The sequence below is a fragment of the Spermophilus citellus genome (genome assembly GCF_964194105.1).
Source record: "Spermophilus citellus genome assembly, chromosome: 3".
Lineage (NCBI taxonomy): Eukaryota > Metazoa > Chordata > Mammalia > Rodentia > Sciuridae > Spermophilus > Spermophilus citellus.
The window spans coordinates 184,134,721-184,161,241 of record NC_138184.1 but is presented as its reverse complement, the minus strand read 5'-3'; the positions used below and the strand labels follow the sequence as shown (position 1 = coordinate 184,161,241).

The following is a 26,521-nucleotide window of genomic DNA, read 5'->3' as shown; positions in this document are numbered from 1 at the left end:
ATGTTGTATTAGTTACAGTTTTCCAGAGAAACAGAACCAACACATTATACATGTTACATATATAATAATAGATAATATGAGTACAATTATATACATAAGAAGCCTATTTTGCCTATGGAGATTTATTTTGGGCATTCACTTATTCACTCATGGAGGCAGAAGTCCTATGATCTATAAGCTGGGGAACAGGAAAGTTAGTAGTATAATTCAGTCTGATCCCAAAGGCCTGAGGAGCCAGGGGATGAGAGAAGATGGATGTCCCAACTTAAGAAGGTACAAGCCAATTATTAGGACTTACTGCTTCTATCTGACCATTTTATTAGTGTGCTTTCTTTTTGTTTCTTTTAAACTATCTTTTTCTCTTTTTCACTGTAAAGTTCAAATACTCTCTAAGTTTAAAAGTTATACATTCTTAATATTTGTAATATATAGTCATCATCATTAGTTCAAAACATACATTTTGGGAAGGAGATCCTGGGGATTGAACCCAGATACACTTTATCATTGAGCTATACCCCCAGTCTTTTTTATTTTTTCAGTTTGAGCCAGGGTGTCACTAAGTTACTAAGCCTGGCCTGGGACTTCTGATCCTCCTGCTTCAGCCTCCAGAGTTACTGGAATTACAGGTATGGATCACCATGCCCTGCCAAACATACACTCATGTTTATTTTCTCTTACTGATATCTTAAGCTTTTCAAAATCTTTATCTTTCCTTCCTTCAACTCTGTCTCCTAAAGGCTCTGGATTTTGTCTTTATACCACTTTCCTAAGTCCCTTTTTCACGAAGAAATTTTTATTCTACTTTACATCTTCGTCACCTCCCTCCATTTTTCTTTTGTACTCCCCCCCTTCAATAACAAACTTTATTTTATTTTTTAAAATATATTTTTCAGTTGTCAGTGAACCTTTATTTTTATTTATTTATTTATTTATTTATTTATTTATTTATTTATTTATATGTGGTGCTGAGAATCGAACCCAGTGCCCCACACATGCTAGGCAAGCACTCTACTACTGAGCCACAACCCCAGCCCCAACAAACAAATTTTATCAAGGAATTTATCATCCTAACTTCTCCTGTTTGCAATATTCTTCTGTATTTTTTTCTTATCTGAGTGTTTTCAGTTTGTGCCTAAAATATTTAATCTTTACTTTTGAAAAACTCATTTTCATTAATTCTTGAAATATTTTTGTTCACTATTTTTTACTTCTGTTGTCCAGAATTTGGTCTGTTTCTATTCTTTTTTTATGATTTGACTTTTCTTATATATTTTCTATCTCTTTATCTGCTTCCTAAATGTGTTTTTATCTTCTGGGACAGTTCTTTGATCTTATCTTTTGAATCATGAAATCCTAATACTATATCTTTCCTGCTATCCATCTCATCTGTTGCTTTCAGTTATTTATTGTATGTATAACTTACATGCTGATGCCCTTTAAGAATCTCATATGTTTTTATTTACACCTATTAATTTCTTACTGCATTTTCTCTTTGTTCTTATTATTTGTTTTCATATTTCATTTTGCTTGTGTCTTCCATTATTTCCTTAAGTAGATTAATCATGCTTATCTTAAATTCCTAGTCCATCCACTTAAGTAGCCTGATATGTATTATTTAATTTGCTGCCTTTTTTTTTTGAGGTAGCAGTACTTTTCATATATCCTCTATTTTGTCCTTTGAACTTACATTCTCTTGCAGATACTATTTATTCAGCCAATATAGTATATGAGGGAGGTCTAGCCTTGCAGGTAAATCCAAGGAAAGGGTAGAGAATGAATTCTGGGCACCATAGAAAGAACCTCTTTGGGTCCCTTTTCTTTGCTGCCACTAGGCTAGATGACCTCACTGGTCAGAATTTCACTCCCTGACCTCTTCAGAAGAAAAACACTGGGAGGAAGCATGACCCTCCATTGAAATCCATCAAGCCCTGGGTTTGAGAGAGAACAGGGTGGAGAAGTAGATGCCAAATGTGACTGGTCTGCCCACACATCTCATCAACTCTTTACCTGAGCAAAGACTCAGCCCCAAGAAATTCAGCAACCTGAATCCTGGGCCTGGGCCAACATCCTTAGCAAGGAAGGAACAGTCTGCAATGATGTTGGGGCAGGGGACTAGAATACTTTCCTCCAGCCAATTCTTTCAGGTAGCCTCCAGCAACTCCCCCACTCACCTCCAGCCCTCCTTCTTCAGATCACCACAGACCAGACCAGTGCAAAACAGCTTCCAAAGTCCCATTTACAAAGGTTATTATTGTCATCAAATTCATGCCTCAGTCTCATTTTGCCTGTGCAGACTCACTATCTTGATAGGAAACCAAGGGCCTCAGGTATCCTGAGTAATATTTTAACAATTATTCTACCCCCACCTGCTCTGACTCATCACCTATCCCAGTAAAAGTGACTGGGAGAAATTATAAACTTTTTATGGTAGTATTGTTTATGAATACCCTGAAGATAAATTATGAGAGAAGAAAGCTCATTGGGATTCGCTTTTCTTTACGTTTTCATACTATATTTCCTGTTTTGCTTCTGATTCCTGCTTTTGTGGTGTCTGCAGGACAGACGCAAGCTGCCATTGCAGCACAGGAAAGCCAGCAGTTGTTTGTCATTTTCATCCCGACCTTGGGATTTATCTTTTCAAGATCACGACTGATTATTCTGGACAATACTGTTATCTGCTCTCAGAGGGGCAGTAGCCCAGATTCCTGGGTTTATGTGCAAGACAGCAATTGTTTCGTTTTGTGTTAAAGTTAAGCTTGGGGATACAGATAGGTTTCAGAAAATCAGGGGATATTTTCTTACCTTTCACATGAAGAACTTCTGTTAAAACAAAAAGGTCATACCTATTAGTTGAGTTACTTAACCCTTCTCCAAACTACTACTTCCTCCTGGTGTTTTTAGATGTTAAAAAAATACACGTGAGCTTCTCAATGCTAGGATAACACCAAAACCCACTGTAAAGACTAGCCATGTTATTAAACTAGCATGTTATTAAACTCTTTTCTTAAATTCCACAAAACATAATTTGTGTGCGTGTGTGCACATATTGAGTCCTGAATTCAGAGGCAAAATTACTTAGTTAAATCAGTAGTGATTTATGCACTGTTCAGTGAGGCAAGCCCACTAAACTGGTTATCAGTGGCCATTTATAGAACATTCTGGCAGCTAAAGGAGGTATGAAAGTAATCACAGATATAACTATGAGCTCATTTATTTCCCATTAGGTCTGCTGCTGAGATACTTTATCTGCTAAAGCTTTGGAGAAAGCTGAAAATATAAAGAAATGCAAATCTTAGGAATAATAAATCTTATGTAAACTGAATTTTTAAAAAATACCATTAGAATGAAAATATTTTGAAATGGAAGTGGTAGATGTTTCCCAAGGATATTCAAGCTTAATATGGGGGAGGTATGCAAAAACAAAGAAAATTTATAGCAAATGCAATATTTGATTACTGTACCTTTTGATGTAAATAGAAAACACCCATATTTGCTGCTATCCTGGAAATATTATTTTCTTGGTGAATATAATAAATCCAACTATAAGCAATATTTTATCCAAAAATATCTTGTCCCCAAAGCTCAATTTAGTTACAAAATATGTTAGTTATAGCCACGAATTCAAGAGTAGAATCCATTCACAACCATTCTAACTATAACTTTTAAGCACATGAATCCATGGCCATCTTTATATACAGATCAAATAGATGAAATGCATCCTTTTATTCATTGTAAATCACACAAAATAAGAACTTCCCCAATAGAGAGGAAACTCTAATATCTTTTTAAAGAGGTCTGTAGATTCTTGTTACATGTGACCATAGTTGACTCTTTTGAGAGCATATTGCTGAAACGACTTGTGACTTTGGGCAGGAAAATTTGCCAAAAGTTTTATTTAGTCTAGTTGAGACATAAATGAAGTCATTGTTTGACCAGCCACTCCATCTTTAAAGATCTAACATTTGTTGATATCCAGTATTTGATACCAGATATAAATTTACATGAAGATGATTCCTGGAATATAATCATCTCTTGATAAATGTCTTTCGGTTGAATTAAATCAAAGGTCACTTTAAAAAATGTAATTGTGTGAAGAAATTGCTTGAGTCTACTTTATCCTTAACGGCTCTAAGTCAGCTACTCTACTTGGTAATGACATATAAATGACACAAATCAATGATGTATGAATGATAACTTGTTTTCCAGTAAGTGCAATAGACAGATGTCATCATCTGCATTTCTAGACGGGGCCACTGTGATTGAAAGACTAAAACCCGAGAAATGCAGATATTTCTCAAGTCATTATCTGTGAGAATCGTGTGATGGAAACGCAAATTAAAGCAAGCCCACACTGTGACTCTAAATCCTCAGCTCTTCTCTTTTTTAGTGGGGACCATTCCTCTACTTCCAGTACCTGCAGTTTCCTCTTAGCATCAGTGCAATAATATGATGTACACAGAGGAAAGCAGAACCTGGGCAAAGGGGGGAATGTTGTTATTTACAAGTCTTCTTTTTAAAAGATGCATATATCTCTTATCTCTTGTTCAGTTTGGATACATGACACAGTTGCAGGGATGAAGTTAGCCTCATGCATTGTCAATATTTATGCAGTCCCTTTGACAATGCTGGGCAAGATAGCTTATATATTCCCAGGGTAAAAATGAGTAATGTCTTTGGAAGCAGTACAGTTTTTCAACCTTAAGAAGTGTTCTTCTCCTGAACTTCATTTTATGTCTAAAACTGCAGACTATGGAACAGACCTTGTACAAGGCTTTTTCACTGAGCATCTGGCCCTTCAGTAGGCCTGGGAGATTTATGTTAGCTATAGAAAGAATGTGAATAAAAGTCTGCTCCCAAGAGTTTGTAAAAAGAGTTGATGTATTACTTAACCTACTCCTGTTTGGATTAAATTAAAAAATTTCATCAGGGAGTTCATTTTGAAGTCTGATTTTTTTTCTATAAATAGAAACTATAGTTAACCAGCATATAATTAAATAAATAAGAATGGGACAGAAGCCAACTTAAAGGAAAACATTAAATGAGAAGAGCAAAATACCATTTATCTAAACCAGCCCGCATTGGTATCAAATATTATTTCAAATATCTGTTTGCTCTAGAAAAAGAATGATTGGTTTACAACTGCACATGATTTCAATTTATTTTGAACTTGTTGCTGTTGATGGAAATTTTATCTCTCTCTGTTTTAAATCCACTCATTCAGTTCATTCACTTTGTTCCTTAAAAGACTTGTCAGGTAATTCTGTATATTCGTTAATTCTCAAGACAGATTTTGAATTATTATCCTACATGGAAGGAAAATTGTTCATTAATCATGGTCATGGCTCTTTGGTCAAAAATGATAATTTTAGTACATGACCCTAAACATCAGAACAGCAGCCATATTTCTATGTCCTGAGAGCCTCACCAAATGCCTGACAGGTACTCTAAAAATGTTTATCAATAAAAGGTTGCCCATCATCACCATTTCAATTCATGGTGCCTTGTTAACAGTAGCATTAAGAACTATCAGTTTGGAAGATGTGATTTAAGAGCAAAGTCTACAACGGGAAATAGGATGAATTTGTATCTAACTCTTGGAGAAGTTAAACATATTATTTCTTTTGAATTCATGTAACCATCTGAAAGATATATGCTTATATAATTGCTGATATTTTCTTAGTCATTTTCTATTGCTAATAACACAATATAACAGATGGGTAAGTTATGAAGAAGGAAGTTTATTTTGGCTCACTGCTCTGATCCAAGGTCAAGGGCCCACATTTATTGACAGCTGTCTTGGTGGTAGAGTCATGCACAGGGCACCATGTGGTAAGAGATAGGGAGTGTGTCCTGGTCTCTCTTCCTGTTCTTACAAAGATATAAGTATTCAATCATGGGGACCCCACCTTGATGACCTTATCTAATCCTAATTACTTCCCCAAAGAATCCCCTCTTGAACACCACAGCAGAATTAAATTTCTATCCTCACAATACCTCACAATGAGAATTAAACTTCAGCCATTTGTTTCAGAGGGGACAAACCATCATGAAGCCAGAGAAGATAAGTCTGCTTTATGTATACCATATGTAGACATATGTACATATACGATGCATTACAGTGACAACGTAAAGGTAAATCACAAGCCTAATGAATAAATTTGTGAAATTATTTATTATTAGCAAATTATTATTTCTCTTAAATATAGAAAATCATTTGATAAGTGTTAATGATTTATCTGAAAACCAAAGATGTGCTGATATTTAGGGATTTCAATGTAAATCCAGGGGAGGTAAGTGAATTCCTTTCAGGTGCTGGAATGATGGAAAAGGGGGATTCTCATGTTATTTTTGGGTATTGGGATGTGTCTTTCCCCACTCCTGAGCTGCTCCCTCCACCTGTGCTGTTCAAAGCCCATGTCTTCCTGGATTCCCAGAGGCAAGTGTTTGCAAGATGGGTGAGGGGCTAGGATGGGGACTTGGAAAGGGGAAATCCTGCTCTTCAACTGGAGGCTGAGAGTCAGTGAAGGGTCTTCTAAGAAGCTCCTTAATAATAGCCTGTGTAGGCTCTTCCTCTTTTTTGCCCAACACAGGAATGTCACTCTGAATTCTGATACACCTTACTGATCACAGTTTATAATTAAGTAAACAGATAGTTAGAGCAAAAAAAATGGGCATGGGAAAATGGGACTAGTATAAACAATGTTTCAAAGCCTTTTAAGCAACTACAGAGAACATTATTTTAAGTTTTGAGTTTCTCATTATTTCTTTTTTAATACTTATTTTACTTTACTTTTAAAAATTAAATGCTACATAAAAACATAAAAATTACACATTTTGTGGGGTACCATGAGATGTTCTGCTACCTGTATATATTGTGTAACATTCAAGTCAGGTTAAACCTATTTATCTCCTCAAAACATTTGTCATTTTCTTCTGGGGAAAGCATTGAAACTCCTTTCTTCTAGTTTTATGAAATGTGCAGTACAATATCATTATCTGTAATCACTCTACTGTGCAATAGCATACCAGATCTTCTTGCTCTTATCTAACTAAAACTTAGGACCCATTGATCAACCTCTCTCCATTTCTCCTCCTTGACTACTTTCCCAGTTATTTCCTTAATAAATGAACTAGCTAAATCAGAAAGATGTCAGAGAGAGCTGTAGTCTCTTCTTCACTATCCTCCACATGGAAGAATTGTTAAGAAGGATCTTTGGGTAAGGAACCCTGAATTAAGGCCACACTCAGCAAGTTTTCTGAATTTTTCCATTTCTGTGCAGGTACCTAGAGAATTGCTGAATTTATAAATCTTTATCCCTGGACTTTGACAACAAGGCTCACCCGAGCTTTTCATCATTGTGATAATGTTAAATATCACTTGCTGAAAGGAAAATATGCTGGGAGGTAAAAATCAGATAAAGAAAAGAATCAGCAAAGAAACAACAGGACAAAAACCAAGAAGAAAAATTTACTTGCCTAAATGTTTGAAATCCTTGAAAGAAGAGAATATGTTTATTCTTCAGTTAAATAGGAAATAAACCTTTAACACCTGGGACATTGTTCACTACCCAGCAGGCACAGGGGCAGAGAAGGCTTGGAACAGAGATTCCACTCAGGATAATATTGAAAGAATAATTAGCAATAAAAATAACTTCTTTACAATGGGGATGTGAGAACAAAGTATTAAAGTGAAAACAGTGGCAGAAAATGTCAATCAACTAGTTTAATATGTAAATTTATTACAGAAAATGTACCAGTGGGGAAGATATGATATTTTATCTTAGGGTATGCAGCAAAATAATTTTTTGCTAATACATTTTGAAACGTAGCAGGTATTTCTCATTTTAACATTTCTATTAACAATTTACTTTATTCCTTGAGATCTGTCTCAGAGGCTGTGGCAAATTCTAAATATAAGATGTCCCCAAATGTGCCAACTAGGTAAAACTGATTTGTTTGCTAAAGGAAGACAGACTGTTGCTCCCTTCAGGAAAAAATCTGACTTGCATTTGTCTTATGTGATTTATGCACTGTAAGTTTAAAGTGAAATACAACTTTTCCTTCCCATATATTAAACTGTGGTTTCAAATTTGGAAGAAACAGCAATTTTTTGTCACCAAGGAAACCCACATCCTTATGAAGAAAAAAAAATTTACTGTGTTGCTGCCACCAAGTGGTCCTTTTGGGCATTGCACTAATAGCCTCAGCTGTCCAAAGATGAAAGGGGGGAAAATAAAGGTACAAATACTTAATCAGCGAAGCTTTGACCTTTTTCTTTCTTTGGATTTTACACACTTATCTTTTAAAGTTATTTGATAATGTGTAATTGTGTTAGGAAGGTACACTGATAAGTAGAGATTCCGAATGATGATAATCTTCAGTACAATTGAAGTTGCTAGGCCACTAAATTATCTGGAAAATTTTCAGTATTTGTAAATCTATGGACATTCTATTTCCATTTAAGAAGATTTTTCAATACATAAGATTTTTAAAAAATTACTATAAATCTAGAATTGGCATCTAAGAATGTATTACTTTTATCCCCGTATCATTTGTGTTACTTCTGTTTGATTTTAATTTAAACCTCAGATCTGCTGTTAACCTGAATTCTTTGAAATTATGCAAATGATTTAATATTTTGATATGGAGATAAAAATGTATCTTTCATTTTTCTGAGTGCTATCAAGGCATATTCTTTTTTCAGGATTCGGCACACATGCAAAGTGCTGTATTCCCTGCCTACTGCAATATAAAGACATACCTCACTGCTTTTGTTAGCTGTATCTCTATGGAGCATCTGCCTGCAAGGCAGCCATTCTCCAACCTCCTCATTGACTGATAGGGAGCATTTCTGTAGACATCACTCTCCTCTGTCATACAGCTGTTCTCCTACTTTGTAACCCCCGCTCCCCCCCAAGCCTGTGCAGGCAGTTCATACAAGCTCTTTGAAGCATATCTTTAAAATTTGGAGAAAGCAACTGCAAACATTGGATGAAATTCTAGGTATCCCTCTGTTCATATATATCCATATCCATGTGCAGTATGGCTTGTGCTCTGTCAGCTTCCCCAGCCTGGTGTATAACTTCCACAAGTCAATAATTCTAGACACCACAGTTTCCTCCTCCTTTTTATAAAAACTATTCCAAAGTGATACTTGGTGGTTTGGTAGAAATTTCTAGCAGAACAATTTCTGCTAGGATTTTTTTCCAGATGTATTTGAAAGGTGAGATAATTTTTTTCCTTGTGCTTGATTGTCCAGAACATCTACATGCAGAATAAGTATTCAAGTCACAAAACCAAATCATTATCTAAACTCAGAAGTCACAGAAGAAAAACATTATGCTGAGGAAATACATTTCATTTTCATTCTCTCAAGGAGTCACTGTTAAAGTAAAAAGAAGTGTGATTTTAAATATGAATAGGACAATGATGGTTCCTTTCAGGCTGAATAATAAGCAAATATCTGACTGTAATTTTACTCTACTGGAGAGAAAAATGAATCACTTGTGGGAGATCTGTAGTATTGGATATGCAGAACAGAAAAGAAAAATGTAAAGGCACAACCTCTAGAAGCCCAGGGATAGATGTTCAAATAGGAAAGTCCTTGTACCAACTGTATGACTGTATACAAGTATTTGAACCTCTCTGGACACTTTACATGTCTGTAAAATAGGAATAGCTTTCATATAGGTTAAACAATCCTTTTATTCCTTTTAAGACATTTACTGGAACATCTCATAGATAGACATCAAGTTAATCTCCAGTGTATAAATGTATAAATGATATGAAGTCCTCACCTTTGTGGAGTTTATTCTTGTATGGAATGATAGATGAAAAACAGATAAGAATTAATTATACATGTATAAACAAATACAAATAATAATAGATTTTGTATAACTAAAAATGAACAGGTTGGGAGATGGTGGCCTAATACATCTCAGAGGTGCAAATGAGAATTGGTGTTGGGCCATGAGAAGGGGTAGACAGAGCGGGTTCAAGGGTGACTCTTCAACCATAATTTGAACTTCAGTAGCATTTACTGCGAGAGATCAGATGGGAAATGACCAATCAGGAGCAGTGGGAAAGAGAAAGGGGAAATGAGGAAGTGGGGAGAACAATTATTTCTTCTCTGTGACCAAAAGATCTGACAAGAAAAATTTTAGAGGGGGATAAGTTCATTTGGTTCAAGGTTTCAGAGGTCTCAGTTCATGAACAGCCTACTCCATTGTTCTGCACCCAAGGTGAGACAGCACCATGGCAGAAGGGTGTGGAGGAGGAAAGCAGATCAGGACATAGAAATCAGGAAGCAGAGAGAGCCTAAGCTCAGCTCAGAGACAAAATATAAACCCCAAAGGCATGGTCCCAGTGACCCACCTCCTCCAGCCATACCTTACCTGCCTGCAGCAACCACCCAGTTAATCCCTATCAGCAGAATAATGCATGGATTATGTTAAAGCTCTCATAATGTAATCATTTCACCTCTAAACCTTCTTGTATTGTTGCACACATGAGTTTTGGGGGGATACCTCATATCCAAATCCTAACAGATGGGTTTCTTATCTTAGAGCAGCTGATCCATTAGGGAAGGCTCTTATTCATTTGCCTCTTCTCAGGCTTTGTTTGCTCCACACCCAATTGGGAGCCCTACAAAGAAAAGTCTCTCCTTCAGGGTTTGGTGTTGCTTTCACCTTTAAAGTTATCTCTCTGCCTCTCTCCCCAGTCCCCAACCCTCCAGTTTCCAACCAAAGTTTTCTATCACCTCTAAAACAAGAGAAGACCTTGCTTGCCCATCCTAATGTGACAATGTGGTTCTCACATGACCACATCCCCATTGCTATAAAAACTTGAGGCATCCACCCTGGGTTAAAGGGGTTTTCTCAGAGAGGTGATGCCTCCAGGCACAAATTTAGTCCCTTGGAGTAGTAGTAGAGTAGTTGACTGTGAAATATTCAGACAGGAAGGTGAGGAGAAAATGCTTGGAAAAATGTCTATCCTGACAAGGGTTAAATTTACTCAGTGTTTGGCATAGAAGCCAAAGTGAAATTGGATGGAATCTTAATGAAGAACTCAAAACAGAAGCAGCAGGCATTAGACTGCATTCTCAGCACTGAAAATAACAATAACATTTAGAAATGAGGCTCTTGGATCACCTTCTCCTTATGAGAAGTTCATAGAAGAAAGAGTTGAAGACTCCATTTAAAAGAGAAAAGAAGGCAGAAATAAACAACAAGCAAACAACAAAAAAGCATATTTATGGACTGGGGCTGTAGCTCAGTGGCAGATTGCTTGCCTAGCATATGTGAGGCACTGGGTTCAATCCTTAGCACCACATAAAAATGAAAAAAAATAAAATAAAGGCATGCTGTCCATCTACAACTACAAAAAAAAAAAAAAAAAATCCATACTGAATCAGTTAGCTTTGGTACAACAAACCACCCCCTAACTTGACTGAGCAAACAAACAGTTACTTCTCATGATTCTGTGGGTTGGCTGGGCAGACTCTGCTGGTTTCTTCAGGGAGTTGGTAGTTGAGCTGGGGCTGGATGGTCTAACCTGGCTTCACTCACAAGCCTGGCTGTGGCTGAGTTTCAGGGTCATAAGGATGTTGTGGCCACGTGTCTTTCATAATCCAGTAGGCAATTCGGTGTCAGGGATCCCAAGAATTGCAAGGGAACAACTCTGAAGGCCAAGTTTTTTTCAAGCTTTTGCTTTTGTAGTAGACTGAATACCCACCTTTCAAAAGCCATATCCATGTCCTAACTCCTACAACCATGAATTTGGCCATATTTGGACAGAGGGTTTTGGCAGATGCAACTAATCAAGGAATTTAACATAAAATCATTTTGAATGATAAAGGGAGGCCCTAAATTCCACAACATATATTCTTGCAAGAGAAAGTCAGAAAGTGAACTGATAACAGACAAGAGGAGCAGACACACAGAAAGGATGTGAAGATAAGAGAGGAGATTAGCATCTTGGACCCACAGGCCAAGGAATTCCAACAGCCACCAGGAGCTGAAAGAGGAGAGGAATGGATTGTCTTTTACCAGGAAACATGGTCCTGTGGACACATTAATTTCAGACTTTGAGCTTCCAGAATTGTGAGATAATACACTTCTGTTGTTTTACGTCACCAAGTTTTCAGTAATTTGTTATAGCAGTGATAGGAAGCAAAAGCAGTTTGTATCACATTTGTGAATGTCCTATTGGTCAAAGAATACCACACAGATAAGCCAAGACTCAAAGGGTGAAGAACATCTCTACATGAGAAATCTTCCAGGTCATACTGCAAAGAAGTGTGCACACTGGGGTCGGCGGGAAGAATTTATGGCCTTTTTTTTTTTTTTTGTAAACTGCTATGCTAATGTTAAAAAGATTTTCAATATATAATTTTATTACTTTAAAATAAAAAAGAAATATTTCATGTTAGGGAAGATTTTCAGCACGTTTGACAGGATGGAATTCAAATGTGAGAACAGGGAACTATTTAAATAAGAGGCAAGGGACAAGAGAATGCAGGAAGAGTATCTTGTCCAATGGCTTCTTCTGTAGAGAAGAATGTATTTCTAATTTCTAATGATTGTCCTTCACCAAGTAAGATTTGAAAATGACACAATTTCCTCAACAAATTGGTGGAAAATCACTGCTTTCACTCTGTATCTCCTGAGCATGTATAAGATTTTTTGTTTGTTTGTTTGTTTGATCATGGAACCAAAAACAACTCAAGCAAAAGTGATATTGAGTATGTCAATGATCATTTATTGTTAATTTAACACAGTTGTATTCCAGAACTGTTTGAAGCATATCTACGGTGTGCTGGACAGTGTGAAGAGGGACTCAAAAAAGAAATACTGCTTCTTTCAAAGAACTCTTCACCCAGAGAGAAATGCATATTAATAAATGATTTCAACAGAGGAGAGGATGCAATAAATGGCTCAGAGTTGCCAGGATAGTAAAGATGGAATTATTCAGCCTGGGGGAGTGAGGTAGGATGGATGGTATTTTAGTTAAAGCTTGGAAGAACAAGTCGGATTTTTTTTAGAGATGCAGAGGGGATATCTACACTTGCCGTGCAAAGACATCATGAAGCTGCCTTATTTGGCTAGAGAGTGTGGCCTGAGGGAGGATTGATGGGGAAGAAAGAGGGAAAAAGTACAGGATTTATGGAGTGGATGAAACCAGGTAGGATGTATTAAGAATCAAAGCCTGAAGAACTTAAACTTCATAGAATGTGAAATGTAAACTGATCGCTGTTTTGTACTTCTGACTGTTTTGTCATATATGGTCCCATTTGAAACTTTCAAGGACCCTGGGACATACAGTGATATGTTTCTACTCCCTCTGAGGATGAGGAAGTAAAGATTTATGGTGTAGGTGAGATGACAACTAATAATTGTCATTTAGGACTGGTACTCAGACCTGCAGTGAATAAAATCTGTCTTAATTACCCCCTGATAACTGTGGTACTAAGCAACCACAGGGGTTCCCTTCATAAAGCACACTGACTGCTGAAATTGGAGCTCAGGGCCCGAGGCAAGCGTGCTGTGTCAAGTACGTTCCCCACGCTACAGAGTTGTATGCTTAAAGAATCAATATAGGAAAATCGCTTGAAAACATTTCAGGTGAAATAAATGTAGGTATAACAACTTTCAAATTTGGGGAAATTGCAAAACCTAGGATGACTCTGCCCTGAGATTCCTTTGCAAATGTCTTTATGTTCTTGCTCTCACGCCTATGTGTGAGTTTTCTGTTAGATGACTAACAATTCCAATTAGTTCACCCATATGTACATAAAAGGTCTTGACTATAGGTTATAATATTGGCAAAGGAATATGCATGTAGGGGTTTTAAATAAAAAGAAGTTTCAGAATTGTATCACTTTTTGAGTTCTCACATAAAAATAACACTTTGTAACAAAAAGAAATTCTGGTGCCTGTCATGTCACTTCCTTCTGTAACCCTTGGAGATTTCTGTCCTTTATCATCTGGGGAGTGACATGACTCGAGATGTGCTTCCCAAAGATGACTTGGTAGCAATGGAAAAGAAAATGGGAAGACTTAAGTCAGTAGTCAGTCCTCAGAATTCAATGAGAAATCTCTGACTTGGGCTGGATAGCATTCTATGTGGCTAGACGCTAAATCATGAATTTTTAAATTATGCATAACACTAAATGTCCATTTCAAATATCACATGTTTGGTTAGTTGGTGCAAGAGAGGTATAAGCTAACTGATATGAGAGACATAGAAGAAAACACAGAGAGTTGTAATAAATCTACTATAGATTGAATACAATTTAACCCTGCAGGCATTCATAAGTTAGGACTAATTGCTCCTCATTTGCTTATTGTCCAACCAGAACCCATTATTTTTATTTTTTTAAAAAAAACTTTCTTCTGGAGCTGGGGATGTGGCTCAAGCGGTAGCGCGCTCGCCTGGTGTGCGTGCGGCCCGGGTTCGATCCTCAGCACCACATACCAACAAAGATGTTGTGTCCGCCGAGAACTAAAAAATAAATATTAAAAATTCTCTCTCTCTCACTCTCTCTTTAAAAAAAAAAAAACTTTCTTCTTTTTAGTTTATTTGTTCTAATTAGTTATACATGACAGCAGAATGCATTTTGATTTATAGTGCACAAATGAGGCATAATTTTTCATTTCTCTGATTGTACACAAAATAGAGTCACACCATTTGTGTCTTTATACATGTACCTGGGGTAATGATGTCCGTCTCACTCCACCATCTTTTCTACCCCCATGCCTCCTCCCTTCCCCTTTTCCCTATCCAAAGTTCCTCCATTCCTCCTATGCCTGCCTCAACAGCCCCGCCCATTATGGATCAGCAACCACTTATCAGAGAAAACATTCAGCCTTTGCAGAACCCATTATTTTTATAATGAATATATTCCCTTTTCTTTTGTATTTGACCATGAGACTTAATAAGACCTAAAATAGATCAATGCTCATATAAAATAAAATATTCAGAACAAAATATTTCTGTCTTACTCATTTGAGAGTATTTATAGAAATAAGAGATAGGGCTTTGCTGTCAAATGTATCCCTATTTGCAAATTTTGTACTGCTGGTCATATATATTACCTGTTATAAATATTACCAATTTCAATGTCACCTTCTAGTCACAATAATTAATGAATGATGGAAAGTTTTCAAATGAGCTGTCAGACCTTATTTTATTGAAGCTTAAAGAAGGCTTGTACTTTAACTTTAATGGAAATAGTTGTGACCTGCTTGAACAATGGCATTCATATAAAGAAAATGAGTAGACATATACATAGAAAGTTCAATGATAAAATCTTTACAGCTTAGTTTTTGATCTTTACTGTCAAATCTCTCTGCTCCTCTATATCCCACTGAGAGATTTTGGAAGTGATAATAAAGAAAACCTGGCACTTCTCTGAGAAAGTTGAATATGATGCAATCAAGGTTTCACCATTCAAAGCAAATAGTCAAATTTTTATGCTATTCACAGCCTTTTGTAATTCTGCATACTGCTTCTAATCAATTCTCTTACACATTCTTATGGGAGAATTCAAAATTTTCAATTGTGAGTCTGCTTAGATCACACAGAACCTGTATTCTGAATTTCCAAGCTTAATATATACTTTAAAGCTGAGGATTATTAAGAAGTATAAATGAATAAAAATATTCATGTCGCTAGAAGCATGAGACTTATTTCAATATTGAAGTTTTTGATCTAATTCCAAGGAATGAGTAAGAAGCATCCTAATTTAGGTTTAGCTAATTCAGTTTTTCCATGGTTTGCCCTAAAGCATGCCAATTTTCAATGAACTAAAACAAATGATGAGAATATTTATATTCTTAAATAATTTGATTTAACACAATTTTTTTTCTTGATCTGGGGAATTTAAGTTACAGAAAAGTCTTAGTTTTCCAAAAGGTAATTAGACTACATGAATACTCAAGTTGTTGAATTGATATTTTAGATCTGTGGTTGTAAAAGCATGTGCTTGGTAATTATGACAGTTTCAAATACATTTTCCTTGGAAGAGAAAACACAGATGATTCATTCTTCTGTGTGTCAGGCAGGCTCTGTCCACATTCCGAAGTGTACTACAATTAAAGGCACAGGGGCAGAAATAATGATGCAGGGTGGGGGAATTTGCAATCACACAGATGGGCTTCAACACTCATATTTATCACTGATGGCTGTACAACCCTAGGCACATAACTTGCATTCACAAACCCCAGTTTCTCCACTTATAAAATAGTGATGACAACATCACTATATACAAACACACACAAAAAAACAGTGCCTGTAAAAAGCACAGTGTCTGCCACATAATGTCAGTTTGGCTGAGGTTACTGATTATTATTAAATACTACATAGGATTATGAGACAGGGATTATATTCACATAACACCTGAGCACTAAATAAAAGCTACATCACTACTTATATTTGCAATTTAGTCATTTATATCCTTTAAAGTTTTTTTCCTTCTTTTTCTTCTATTTTAAAATATCTCCTCCTTAAATCATGTCTCTTTAAAACTTCTTAAGACTCCTTCCAGGGGTACCGAGCCCTCACTAGCACATCTTTTTCTGCCACAGCCTCTGATTATGTAGAAGGTGCCTGCTCTGAGCCTGCGTGTTTACCTGCCAACAATTTTATCTGGCTGAGAAGGCACTGTTGAAACGCACTCTGTTCCCTCAAAGCTTTCATAGACATCTTTCAAAAGAAAGAGCTGGCTTTTACCTGGTCCTAGCATTGTGATAATGATAGCTCCGGAGTGAAAAAAAAAATGTGACCCCAAAAGAGAAATTTTAAATGTGTCATTAGAGAAGGTGAAGGATGCTAACCATTAGGTAGTAGACCCCTCACAAGGAAGGTTGTTTTTCAGTTGGTTTAAACACAATTGAATATTTCATGATAAATCATCACATGATTTTTTTCACCCTGGGCTCAATCTCTGGTGCCACAAAACAACAACAACAATAAAACCCCAGTAGATTTGAATGCATCCATATTCTCTTTTAATTTGGTTTTGGTCACAGTATCTTGGATTTTTATATACTTGAGTGCCCTTCTCTCTACAAATGAGTAAAATTATATCTGAACCTTAGAGGGACTTCAAAGAATTGAGTCATGTTCTATATGTAAATTCTTCTGGGCAACCTATGCACTTATACGATCAAGTCTCCCCCATGCTTTTATTAAAGATAATATTAATGTAGATGCTGAATCCTTGGTCCAACAACAAGAAGTCTTCTTTCAAGGGATATCTGAATTAATTGAATAAAAAGAAATCATATCTGCATGAGAGGTATATTCCTAATATAATTTCCTTTTTATTTTAGAAATTATTTAATAAGATTTGAATACTTTTATTGTTCTGACCAATTGTGTATGGTCAATAATTGTATCTGAACTCTCTGGAAGAATTTTTCTTTTAGCTTATAACCATAAGTTGTTGAAAATTTTTAAAAACTTATAAACACATTTTTTTATTGAGAATTTTATAGGGCAATCAAAAAAGACTTTCATATATAACATATATTAATATAAAATTCTGAGGTATTTGGATCACTTCAGATACATTTTATACTGTTGTGCAAATGGCTAGGAGACAGATTGGTTAGGTCAAAGTCTGAGAAATCTCTGTTGAGTCTGAAAAAGCCAAAATAATAATATTTATCAAGAACAATAGACGTCAATCCAGTTGCATAGAAATTGGGTAGATTTAAGTCAGGCTGGGTGGTGCCTGCCTGTTATCCCAGCTACTTGGTAGGCTGAGGTGGAAGGATCACAAGTTCAAGGCCAGCCTGAACAACTTAGTGAGACTCTGTCTCACAATAAAAAATAAAAAGGTTATTATTAGTATTATTTGATGTTAAATTTTTGAGCTCTTCATTATTCTAAATATGAATCCTCTGTTGTAAGAGTAGCTAAGCTTTTCTCCCACTCGACAGGCTATCTTTTCACTCTGCTAATTGTGTCCTTTGCTGTGCAGAAGCTTTCTAATTTGATGCCATTCGGTTCATCGGTTCCTGGTTTTATTGGCTGAACCACAGGTGTTCTATTCAGGAAGTTGTTTCTTGCACCTAGCTGTTGCAGTGTTTTCCCTATGTATTTGTCTGGCAGACAGAGTTTCTGGTCTTAAGTCTTGATCCATTTGGAGTTGACTTTTGTGCAGGATTCCAGATAGGGTTCTCAGTTCATTCTTCTATAATTGGATATCCCGTTTTCCCAGCACCATTTATTAATGGGGTTGTCTTTTCTTCAAAACATGTTTTTGGCATCTTTGTCTACTCCATTTATCTGTATTTCTCTTTTTTATGCCAGTACCATACTACCATGCTGCTTTGGTAAAGTACCCTGAGTTCAATCTCTGGTGCCACAAAACAACAACAACAACAATAAAACCCCAGTTGTGGGAGGCTATCCTCTCAGGTGATTTGAGTTACCTCCCTGGCTGGGTGAGAGGCACTTAGACACAGTGGTGTCAGAGCCTTCCCCACCCTGGCCCAGGTATGAGGGCTTGTCCGTGCAGAGGCGTGCCTGGCCACTGACCTGAAGACCCAATCGCTGGCCCTGACCTTGGGATGCTGCCCCCCTTAACCTTCATTGGATGGGATTTTCCCTTGAACTTTTTGTTCCCCAATAAAAGCTCACTCCCTGGAGTGGGCTCTCTTTCTTGCTAATCTCTTCTGTAAACCACCACCACCGCATTAGGTGGCTGGAGCAGGGGATAGGAGAAGCCGTCTCAGAGCTGGGGTTTAAAGGTAAATGAGAGTCTGTCTCTTTAATTTAAACTCCCTAGCAATTTCTTATGCATCAAACCTTCTTTTATGAAGCTCGAAGTGGTCTCGTGGCAGACCCAGTAGATTTGAATGCATCCATATTCTCTTTTAATTTGGTTTTGGTCACAGTATCTTGGATTTTTATATACTTGAGTGCCCTTCCCTCTACAAATGAGTAAAATTATGTCTGAACCCTTATGTAATAGTCCCTCTTAACCATAACCTGAAATGGCCACCACTTGGCTCTGTGTTCCATCACTTCTAGATGGTTCTTTGCAACCAAGCTTGTTGTGTGCTATTTTACTTCTTAAACAAATGAATAAAAAGTTCAAGCTTGACTTTGGTAGTACTGAATTAGCCAATGGTTAAAATATATTTGTTGCAGGAAATGTGGCTGTAAGAACCTCAAAATAATATAAGAAATTTTAAATCATGTTGATATACATAGTAACAAAACATTTATCATCTTGACCACTGTAAAGTGTACATTTCATTTGGGGTACGTATATTCACACTGTTTTGCACGCAGTCTCCAGAAAGTTTTGCACAGCTGAAATAATGTACTACCTACTCACTAAACCGCAATTCCTCCTCACCCTTTGACAACCTGCTCTTCTCTATTTCTATGCATTTGACTACTCTAGAAGCCTCATGTCAGTGGAATCATATAGTTGTGACTGGATTGTTTAGCTTATCATGATGGCATAAATATTCATCCAAGTTTTAGAACATTTCAGAATTATTTTTCTTTCTTAAGGCTGAATAATATTCCTTGTATGGATAGACTACATTTTGTTATTCTTCATCCATCAGTGTATACTTGCTTGCTTCCATCTTCTGGCTATTTTTTATAGGTGTGCAGATATCACTTTGCAAACCTGCTTTTAATTATTTTGGGTATATACCTAGAAGTGAAGTTGCTTGATCAAACATTAAATCTTTTTTTAAAAAGATGAATATTTTTTTAATTTTTTGAGCAACCATTATTATGTACCTATCATTTTACATTCCCATTCAGAAGGCATGTGGATTGCAATTCCTTCATATCCTTGCCAACACAATTATTTTCTGTTTTTTAAAAATAATTATAATCCTAATGGGTATGAAGTAATCTCTTACTGTGGTTTTAATTTTCATTTCTCTAATGATTAGTAACATTGGATACCTTTTTCATAAGACATATGTTAAAAGACGATTTTAAGTGCCAGTATTCTTCTTTAAGAAGATGAGAATTTCTTTCTCACACAATAACATTGAGAGAAATCTTAGTAAACTTTAGTAAGATATAATGCTATAAAGCACTATCCAAAGTTCAAAATAATGAAATATTAGTATTCTGCTATGGTTTCTCAGTTAGTCAAGAATATTACTTAAAAAAACGTATATAGTTAATCTTTCATCCCTTGCTTTAACTCATGAATTTTCTTATCTTGAAATTCCTCTCAAACAGCTATAAGCTTCCATTTTTCAACTATTTTATTATAAGTGACCAGAAAAATGCATGTCTTTATTTCTCATGAAATGGAAGCAAGAAATAAATACACCATACTAAAAATTATCAAAAATAACAATAACCAATTTCTCTTACCAAAGTCTATATGATTTTAATAATGTCATGTGTAGGACTGTTTATTATTTGCCGAATTTACCTACCCAGTATTAGGCACCAGACACTCAAAGATGAAACAAGATAGTCTGATCTAAAAATATAGTCTAATGATGAGAGCAGTCAAGAAGCTCATCAAATTTAATACAGAATGAATGACATATGCACAATGAGAATAAATTGCTCAATATCTTATGGGAGAAGAGCAAGGTAATAAGTTAGAACCCAGCATGTACTAATAAAGGAAGAGGTATGAGATGTGAGCTAAGAGAATAAGATAAATACATAGTGTACTTTGGAAATATTTGAAGATATCAAATACATAATCAAAGTTTTTCCATAAATCCTGTTAAGTTCATCCTCAGTTTCTCTTGACCTTGCATTTTAATTGTGGTTCAGTACTTGTATCTCAATAAGTAACTTGAATGGATTGATGTGTACAGATTTAAATACCTCACTGATTATTGCTGGAATTTTATACAAGTTGAAACAAACAATAATGTTTTATCTGTCTCGTTTTACAACTATAATCTTACAAGGTCATTTTCTATATAATTTATTTTGCATTAAATTTGTACTTCCTTGTTACACAGAAGTGGGAGAATTTATAGTCCGTAAAACAGTTTCATGTTTTATAAAAGTTTTTATCTATTTTATTCTCACTGCCAAGGCACTGATTTCCTTAGGAACTTATATTATCAAATTTATTTAACTTAAAAACTTTGATTAGAAGTAATGATATAGAGAGGGAGAAGTCACCTTAATATTTGAACTTACAGATTGATAGTTTTAAGTTAGCAGAGAAGTTGAGGTACTCCATTAGGTATTTGTGCTTGAGCTAAAAAAGCTCTTGGATGAGATGTGATTTTCAGGTTCTGATGGATTTTGAATGGAATTAATATCAAATAATTTCTGATTTGACATTATCTGATGCCTACTGAGATGCATCAAACACAGTTCTATCATTGTGCATCTGAGCACACCGAGATGAACAGAACTCAAGTAATTAGATCAAGGAAATACAATTAGAGTAATAAATTGTAATATAACCAGACATGTAAGTAAGTCTTCCACTTTGAGTGAATTAATTAGTAATAAAGAATAATAGAAATATTCCCTCTTTGGGAGATTTATTGAAATTTGGTGATTATATATATATTAAGCACTTGCATAAATCTGCTCTTATTTTTTGCATATGAAGGTTGCTTGCCTCTATACTAAGCTAAATAAAAGAGGTCATACTCACATAGAATTTTCTTTGAATTGAAGGGCTTACATAAATTGAAATGCTTACAAAGAGATAAAAGGTAATGCATTCAGAGACAAAAATTGCAAGCAGAACTAATGTAGAAATAAGAGAAGTTGTCCCATTTTGAGTCTTGCTTTCTGAGTGTCATTTTCTCTCTCCACACTTGTAGTTATAAAGGCAGTTATGTTCATATTCCCCAGCTTTCATGAGCATTGGCTGATGTTAGTCCTTCTCTCTGCAGGCTGAGTTCTGAGGGTAATGGGGGTGGGGGGGAAACCCAGTTATTTGGGTCATTCAGTTCTGCTCTTTCGCTTCTATTGGGAGGGAAACCCTGGAGGAATCCATTCAACCATCAAACCCCTCTATTCTCTTTCTTTAGACCATTTCTATCAAAAGTCTTTATTTTTAAACTGTTTTTCCTTGGTTGGTGTCACTCATGTACATTGCTATATGAGAATCTGGGTTCAAGGAGCACTTTAACTACAATCTCCTTTAATCTCTTACGTGGTGGTCATGGACATGTCTTGATTTTGTGCTTGTTTTGCTTAAGATTTTGTTTCATTTTTTTACAGTAGTTTTAGGTCTCCAGGACTTGTCTTGTTTTAATCAATGAAAAACAAAAGTAGCTAACATGTACCGAATGTTGCCTCTTGTGTCTGCTCTAATTTAATCCTGGCAGTCTGTATAAAATAGAAATTATTTATCCCACAAGGTCTCACAACTTTGATACAGAACCAAAGCTGAATGTGGAACCTTTTGTCACCCGTCTGTAGTGTTAACCACTATGCAGATTCTCTCCCAAGGACACAGCTCTTTCCACTTGGTAGAGTTCACCTGAAAGCTGAATGAAATGAGTGAAATGAACAGCACTCCATATTCAATGTGGTTCTGGTCAAATATTAAGAAATAATTATTTCTGCATTAGAAGATTAAACACAATCTAAAATGTTAATTTGCTAATATTTCTTCCTCATGAAGGATATAATCTGATCCTTAGTTTTCGATATCTTATGATACATAGGCATTTATTTCCAACTTCCATATATTATTAACCTTAATCTCTTAATATTCAGTTCACATGAAAATGAAAAATGCAATGCTATTCCTAATAAAATATATAAAGTATGATGAGTTACTTTTTAATTTTTTTTCCAGAAACACACAAAGGGTTATTTCAAAAAGCAGAGGCACATTCAAGGGAAAATGTGTGCCTACTCCAGAAGGAGACACAACTATGCTCCTTTTATTTAGAAAAAATAATGTTACTCTATTTTGACTCAAGGGTGTTAGCAGTTTTAGTATTAGCATTAATTTGTTTTCTTTTAATTATACAATTACTACATTCATTTTCCTTAGTAAAATGGAAAAACATCCCAATTGCCAAATGCTGATGATATTTTCTTAGGGTTTTAATGTGTAGTCTCATTAGGTTTCTGTTTTCCAGCTGGTAAAAGTTTATGAAGCCAGAATTTGTTTCTCTTGGGGGAATTTTGCTTTTGCTTGCACATTTTAAAGATAACAATTGCCATTTTCCTCAGGTGATTTGCATCAATACTTGCCCTTCATTATCACAGCCAAAATAGTTTTTCACTTAAAAAAAAATCTCACACAGTTTTGATACATTTCATCTGTTCTTCCAAAAACACGAATAGAATACCTGCTGCATATTTTTTTAAAAAATATTTTTGGTTCTTCATCTTTAGAAGTGTATGTTTAGAGAAAGTCTAGGAAGCAACATGAGATTTGTTTTAGACCTTTAGAAAACATTGACTTGAAATGGGTGTGGTGCCTGTGATTCCAGCTACTAGGGAGGTAGGAGAATCACAAATTCAAAGCCAGGTTGGGTACCTTAGGAGGCTCTGCCTCAAAAGAAAAATTAAAAAAAAGGGGGGGGGGCTGGTGATGCAGCTCAGTAGCAGAGCGCTGTGGGTTCAAGCCACAGTACAAAAAAAAATATTTTTTGATTTGAACTTTAATTCTAAGCATCCTTGTCTGGTTGCTTTAATAATTAAACAGATAAAAATGACTATTTATGGTTTTAATTATGGTATTTCTAAAAAGACATAAACTTAAGCTCCATCTGCCCTTTGGTAATATTGCTCTATCCACATGAAATTTTAAATGAACGTGTATGTCAGCAGAACACTGGGATTCTCTTGGTTTCCTCTCTACTTGGCTTGGTGCATCCAGAGAAAAAATTCAGTAAAGAAATAATTTTGATGCTGCTATTTTTATTCAGATACATGCAGAAAGTTGATAATAACTGAGATTTGATTTCATATCTCACATTGGCTTTCAAATAAATTTTCTTCTAATTTGGCTTCACAACTCTGATTGGTGGATATTACCCCCAGTTTAAATAGAGGACATCAAATTCTGAGGAGTGAGTAGCAAGTCCAGTCTCTTTGTTAGTAAGATTAATCTTGGGAATTGCTCACAGCCTTGTTAGAAAAGCTCCTCTACATTTTCCAAGATTAGATGCCATGAAATAAAAGAAAAAAAAATGGAGTAAGCACTTCTAAAATGATTTAAATTACAAGGTATTTAAACCTTTCTCTTTCACCTTGTAATTTAAATTATAAAACACTTAAGCCTTAGATTAGAACTTTCCATTTAAGGAAGTTTTTTATTTTTTTATTTTCTTTTTTTTCCCTCTGAGTGTGAAAAAGAGAAATATCCCTGGAAAAGATAAACAAATCAAGACTGCTCTTAGAGAAAGTCTATGAAGCAATATGAGATTTGTTTTATACCTTTAAAAGACATTGACTTGAAATGGTGTGGTGGCCATGCCTGTGATCCCAGACACTAGAGAGGCTGAGGCAGGAGGATCACAAATTCAAGGCCAGGTTGAGTACCTTAGGGAATCTTTTATTTTGTTCACAGCTGCAAACTTTTTTTGAGACATTCCTGAAGACAAGTTCACCACTTCAGGCATTTGATAATATGAAGGAAACAATCAGCAAACTCCTTCTGGCCACTGAAGTCTTCAGTGAAACATCAACTCTGGGACCAAAGACCTTCCATAGGTAAAAATGAATTTTAATTTAAAAAAGAGAAGAAAATATCTGTCTTCCAAAACTTGTTGGTATGATCTTCTACATATATATGGATCCTAAAACTTCAGAGCATGTTGTGCACTTGTTAGTAACCAAATACTGGTGACAGGAAATAAAACACAAAATCTTAAAATTAATTTTTAAATTGTAGCTTTCTTTCAAATTCAGCTATTTCTACTATATAGACTTAGTATTTGTTGGTTGCAGTGTTACCCATACCTAATAAATTTTATTCTTGGCTATCTAAGTGTTTCAAAATGTAGAGAAGGAAACAAACATCTTTATTAATGTGTTTAGTAATTCCTAGCCTTGTATTTCAGTATGTTGAGTATAATTGATTGCTTTGTTTTAAGGGTATGCTAAATTGAGTGTATATATATATATGGTTCCTTAATTTATTATACTCATTATTATACTTTGTATGTGAATAGGCATCTCACATGTAGGAATTGGAGAGTTTTTTTCCTCCATATTAAAATTTTCATGGAATAACTTCATAGTTTAAAGTGTTATGAATATGTTAGATATACTTGCCCTTTCTTTAAGAAACAAAACAGATTCCAAATCCAAGAATCAAGTATATGTAATTTTTGGTTACAGATATTGACATTTAACTATGTAGTCATCAACTATATGATACCAAATAGTAGAGTCAGTGTAACAAAGAGAATATATTTTCATGCTGTCTTATGTTTTTATTTCAGATGTAGATTATGCTTTCAACTTTTAACTTTTGATATTGGTCATGACAGTCTCAGGTACCCTATAGTGCTTCAGGTGAGTTGCCAAAGGCCTCAGTGGTGTGAGCTTCCAACTCCTGGTGAAGGGTATGCGTGTGTGTGTGTGTGTGTGTGTGTGTGTGTGTGAGAGAGAGAGAGAGAGAGAGAGAGAGAGAGAGAGAGAGAAAGAGAGAGAGAGAGAGAGAGAAAGATTTTCATTTACAATCACAAACTGATAAACAGCAACCTGAATTAAAGCCATTATAGGCTCATATGCATTGTGGTTTTGAAATCAATTAGTATGTCAGGATTCTATGAGTTCCAATCCCCACTGTGTGTTCCTGTTCATGTAGAACAAACATGAATTTTTCCATGGTTCAGCCACTGTTTATGAAACAAATGTGAAATAAACCTAAGTATTTGTTAAATGAGAGAAGCAAGATGCATAATGAAAAATAGTAGACTACATGGTGCATTCACATGGTGCTATTAAAAGGGTAACTCTTATTCTTTGTGTTGGAACATTTAGTTTTAAATTGGTCTGTTTTAATTTAAAAATCCATGGGGATTTTTGAGATTTTTCCCTAGTATAAATATATAGAAATTAGAGTGCTTTTGTATACTTTTTTTCTTCTTCTTGAATTCAGCAAACACTCTCATATCATCTCCCCAAACATATTTTTTTTCTTCTAAAATAGCCCTCAGGGGCAAGAAGGTAAAAACCAATTTGGTTCAACTAGTCTACAGAAAGATCTTTCTTGAGTTCTGGTGTGGGAAGAAGGGAAGATAAATAAAATAGCATGAATAACCAAAATTCAAATTCATATAGCATTATTTGTTTTCAAACTATAATTCAGGAAAAGCAATTATAGACATTTGGCTGAATAACTTTAAGATTTACCTATAAAATTTTGAAACTTTGGCCAGGTGCAATGGCACATGTCTATAATCTTAATGCCTTGGGAGGCTGAGGCATTTGAGGCCAGTCTCAGCAACTTAGTGAGGCCCTAAGAAACTTTGTGAGAACCTGTCTCAAAAAAAAAAAAAAAAAAAGCCTGGGCCTGTAGCTCAGAGGTAAAATGCAAAAAAAGGTTTTTTTCCTTTTGAAGTTTATG

General features: G+C 35.5%; 1 protein-coding gene across 1 annotated transcript in view; it reads left to right on the top strand.

The window, feature by feature from the left end:
- CPED1 (cadherin like and PC-esterase domain containing 1) overlaps positions 1-26,521 on the top strand; it is a 250,065-nt gene that overhangs the window by 95,287 nt on the left and 128,257 nt on the right. The window contains exons 8-9 of the mRNA XM_081282994.1: positions 24,515-24,657; positions 25,392-25,464. Coding sequence (XP_081139120.1) covers positions 24,515-24,657; positions 25,392-25,464 — 216 coding nt within the window. The remainder of the gene's footprint in view (positions 1-24,514; positions 24,658-25,391; positions 25,465-26,521) is intronic.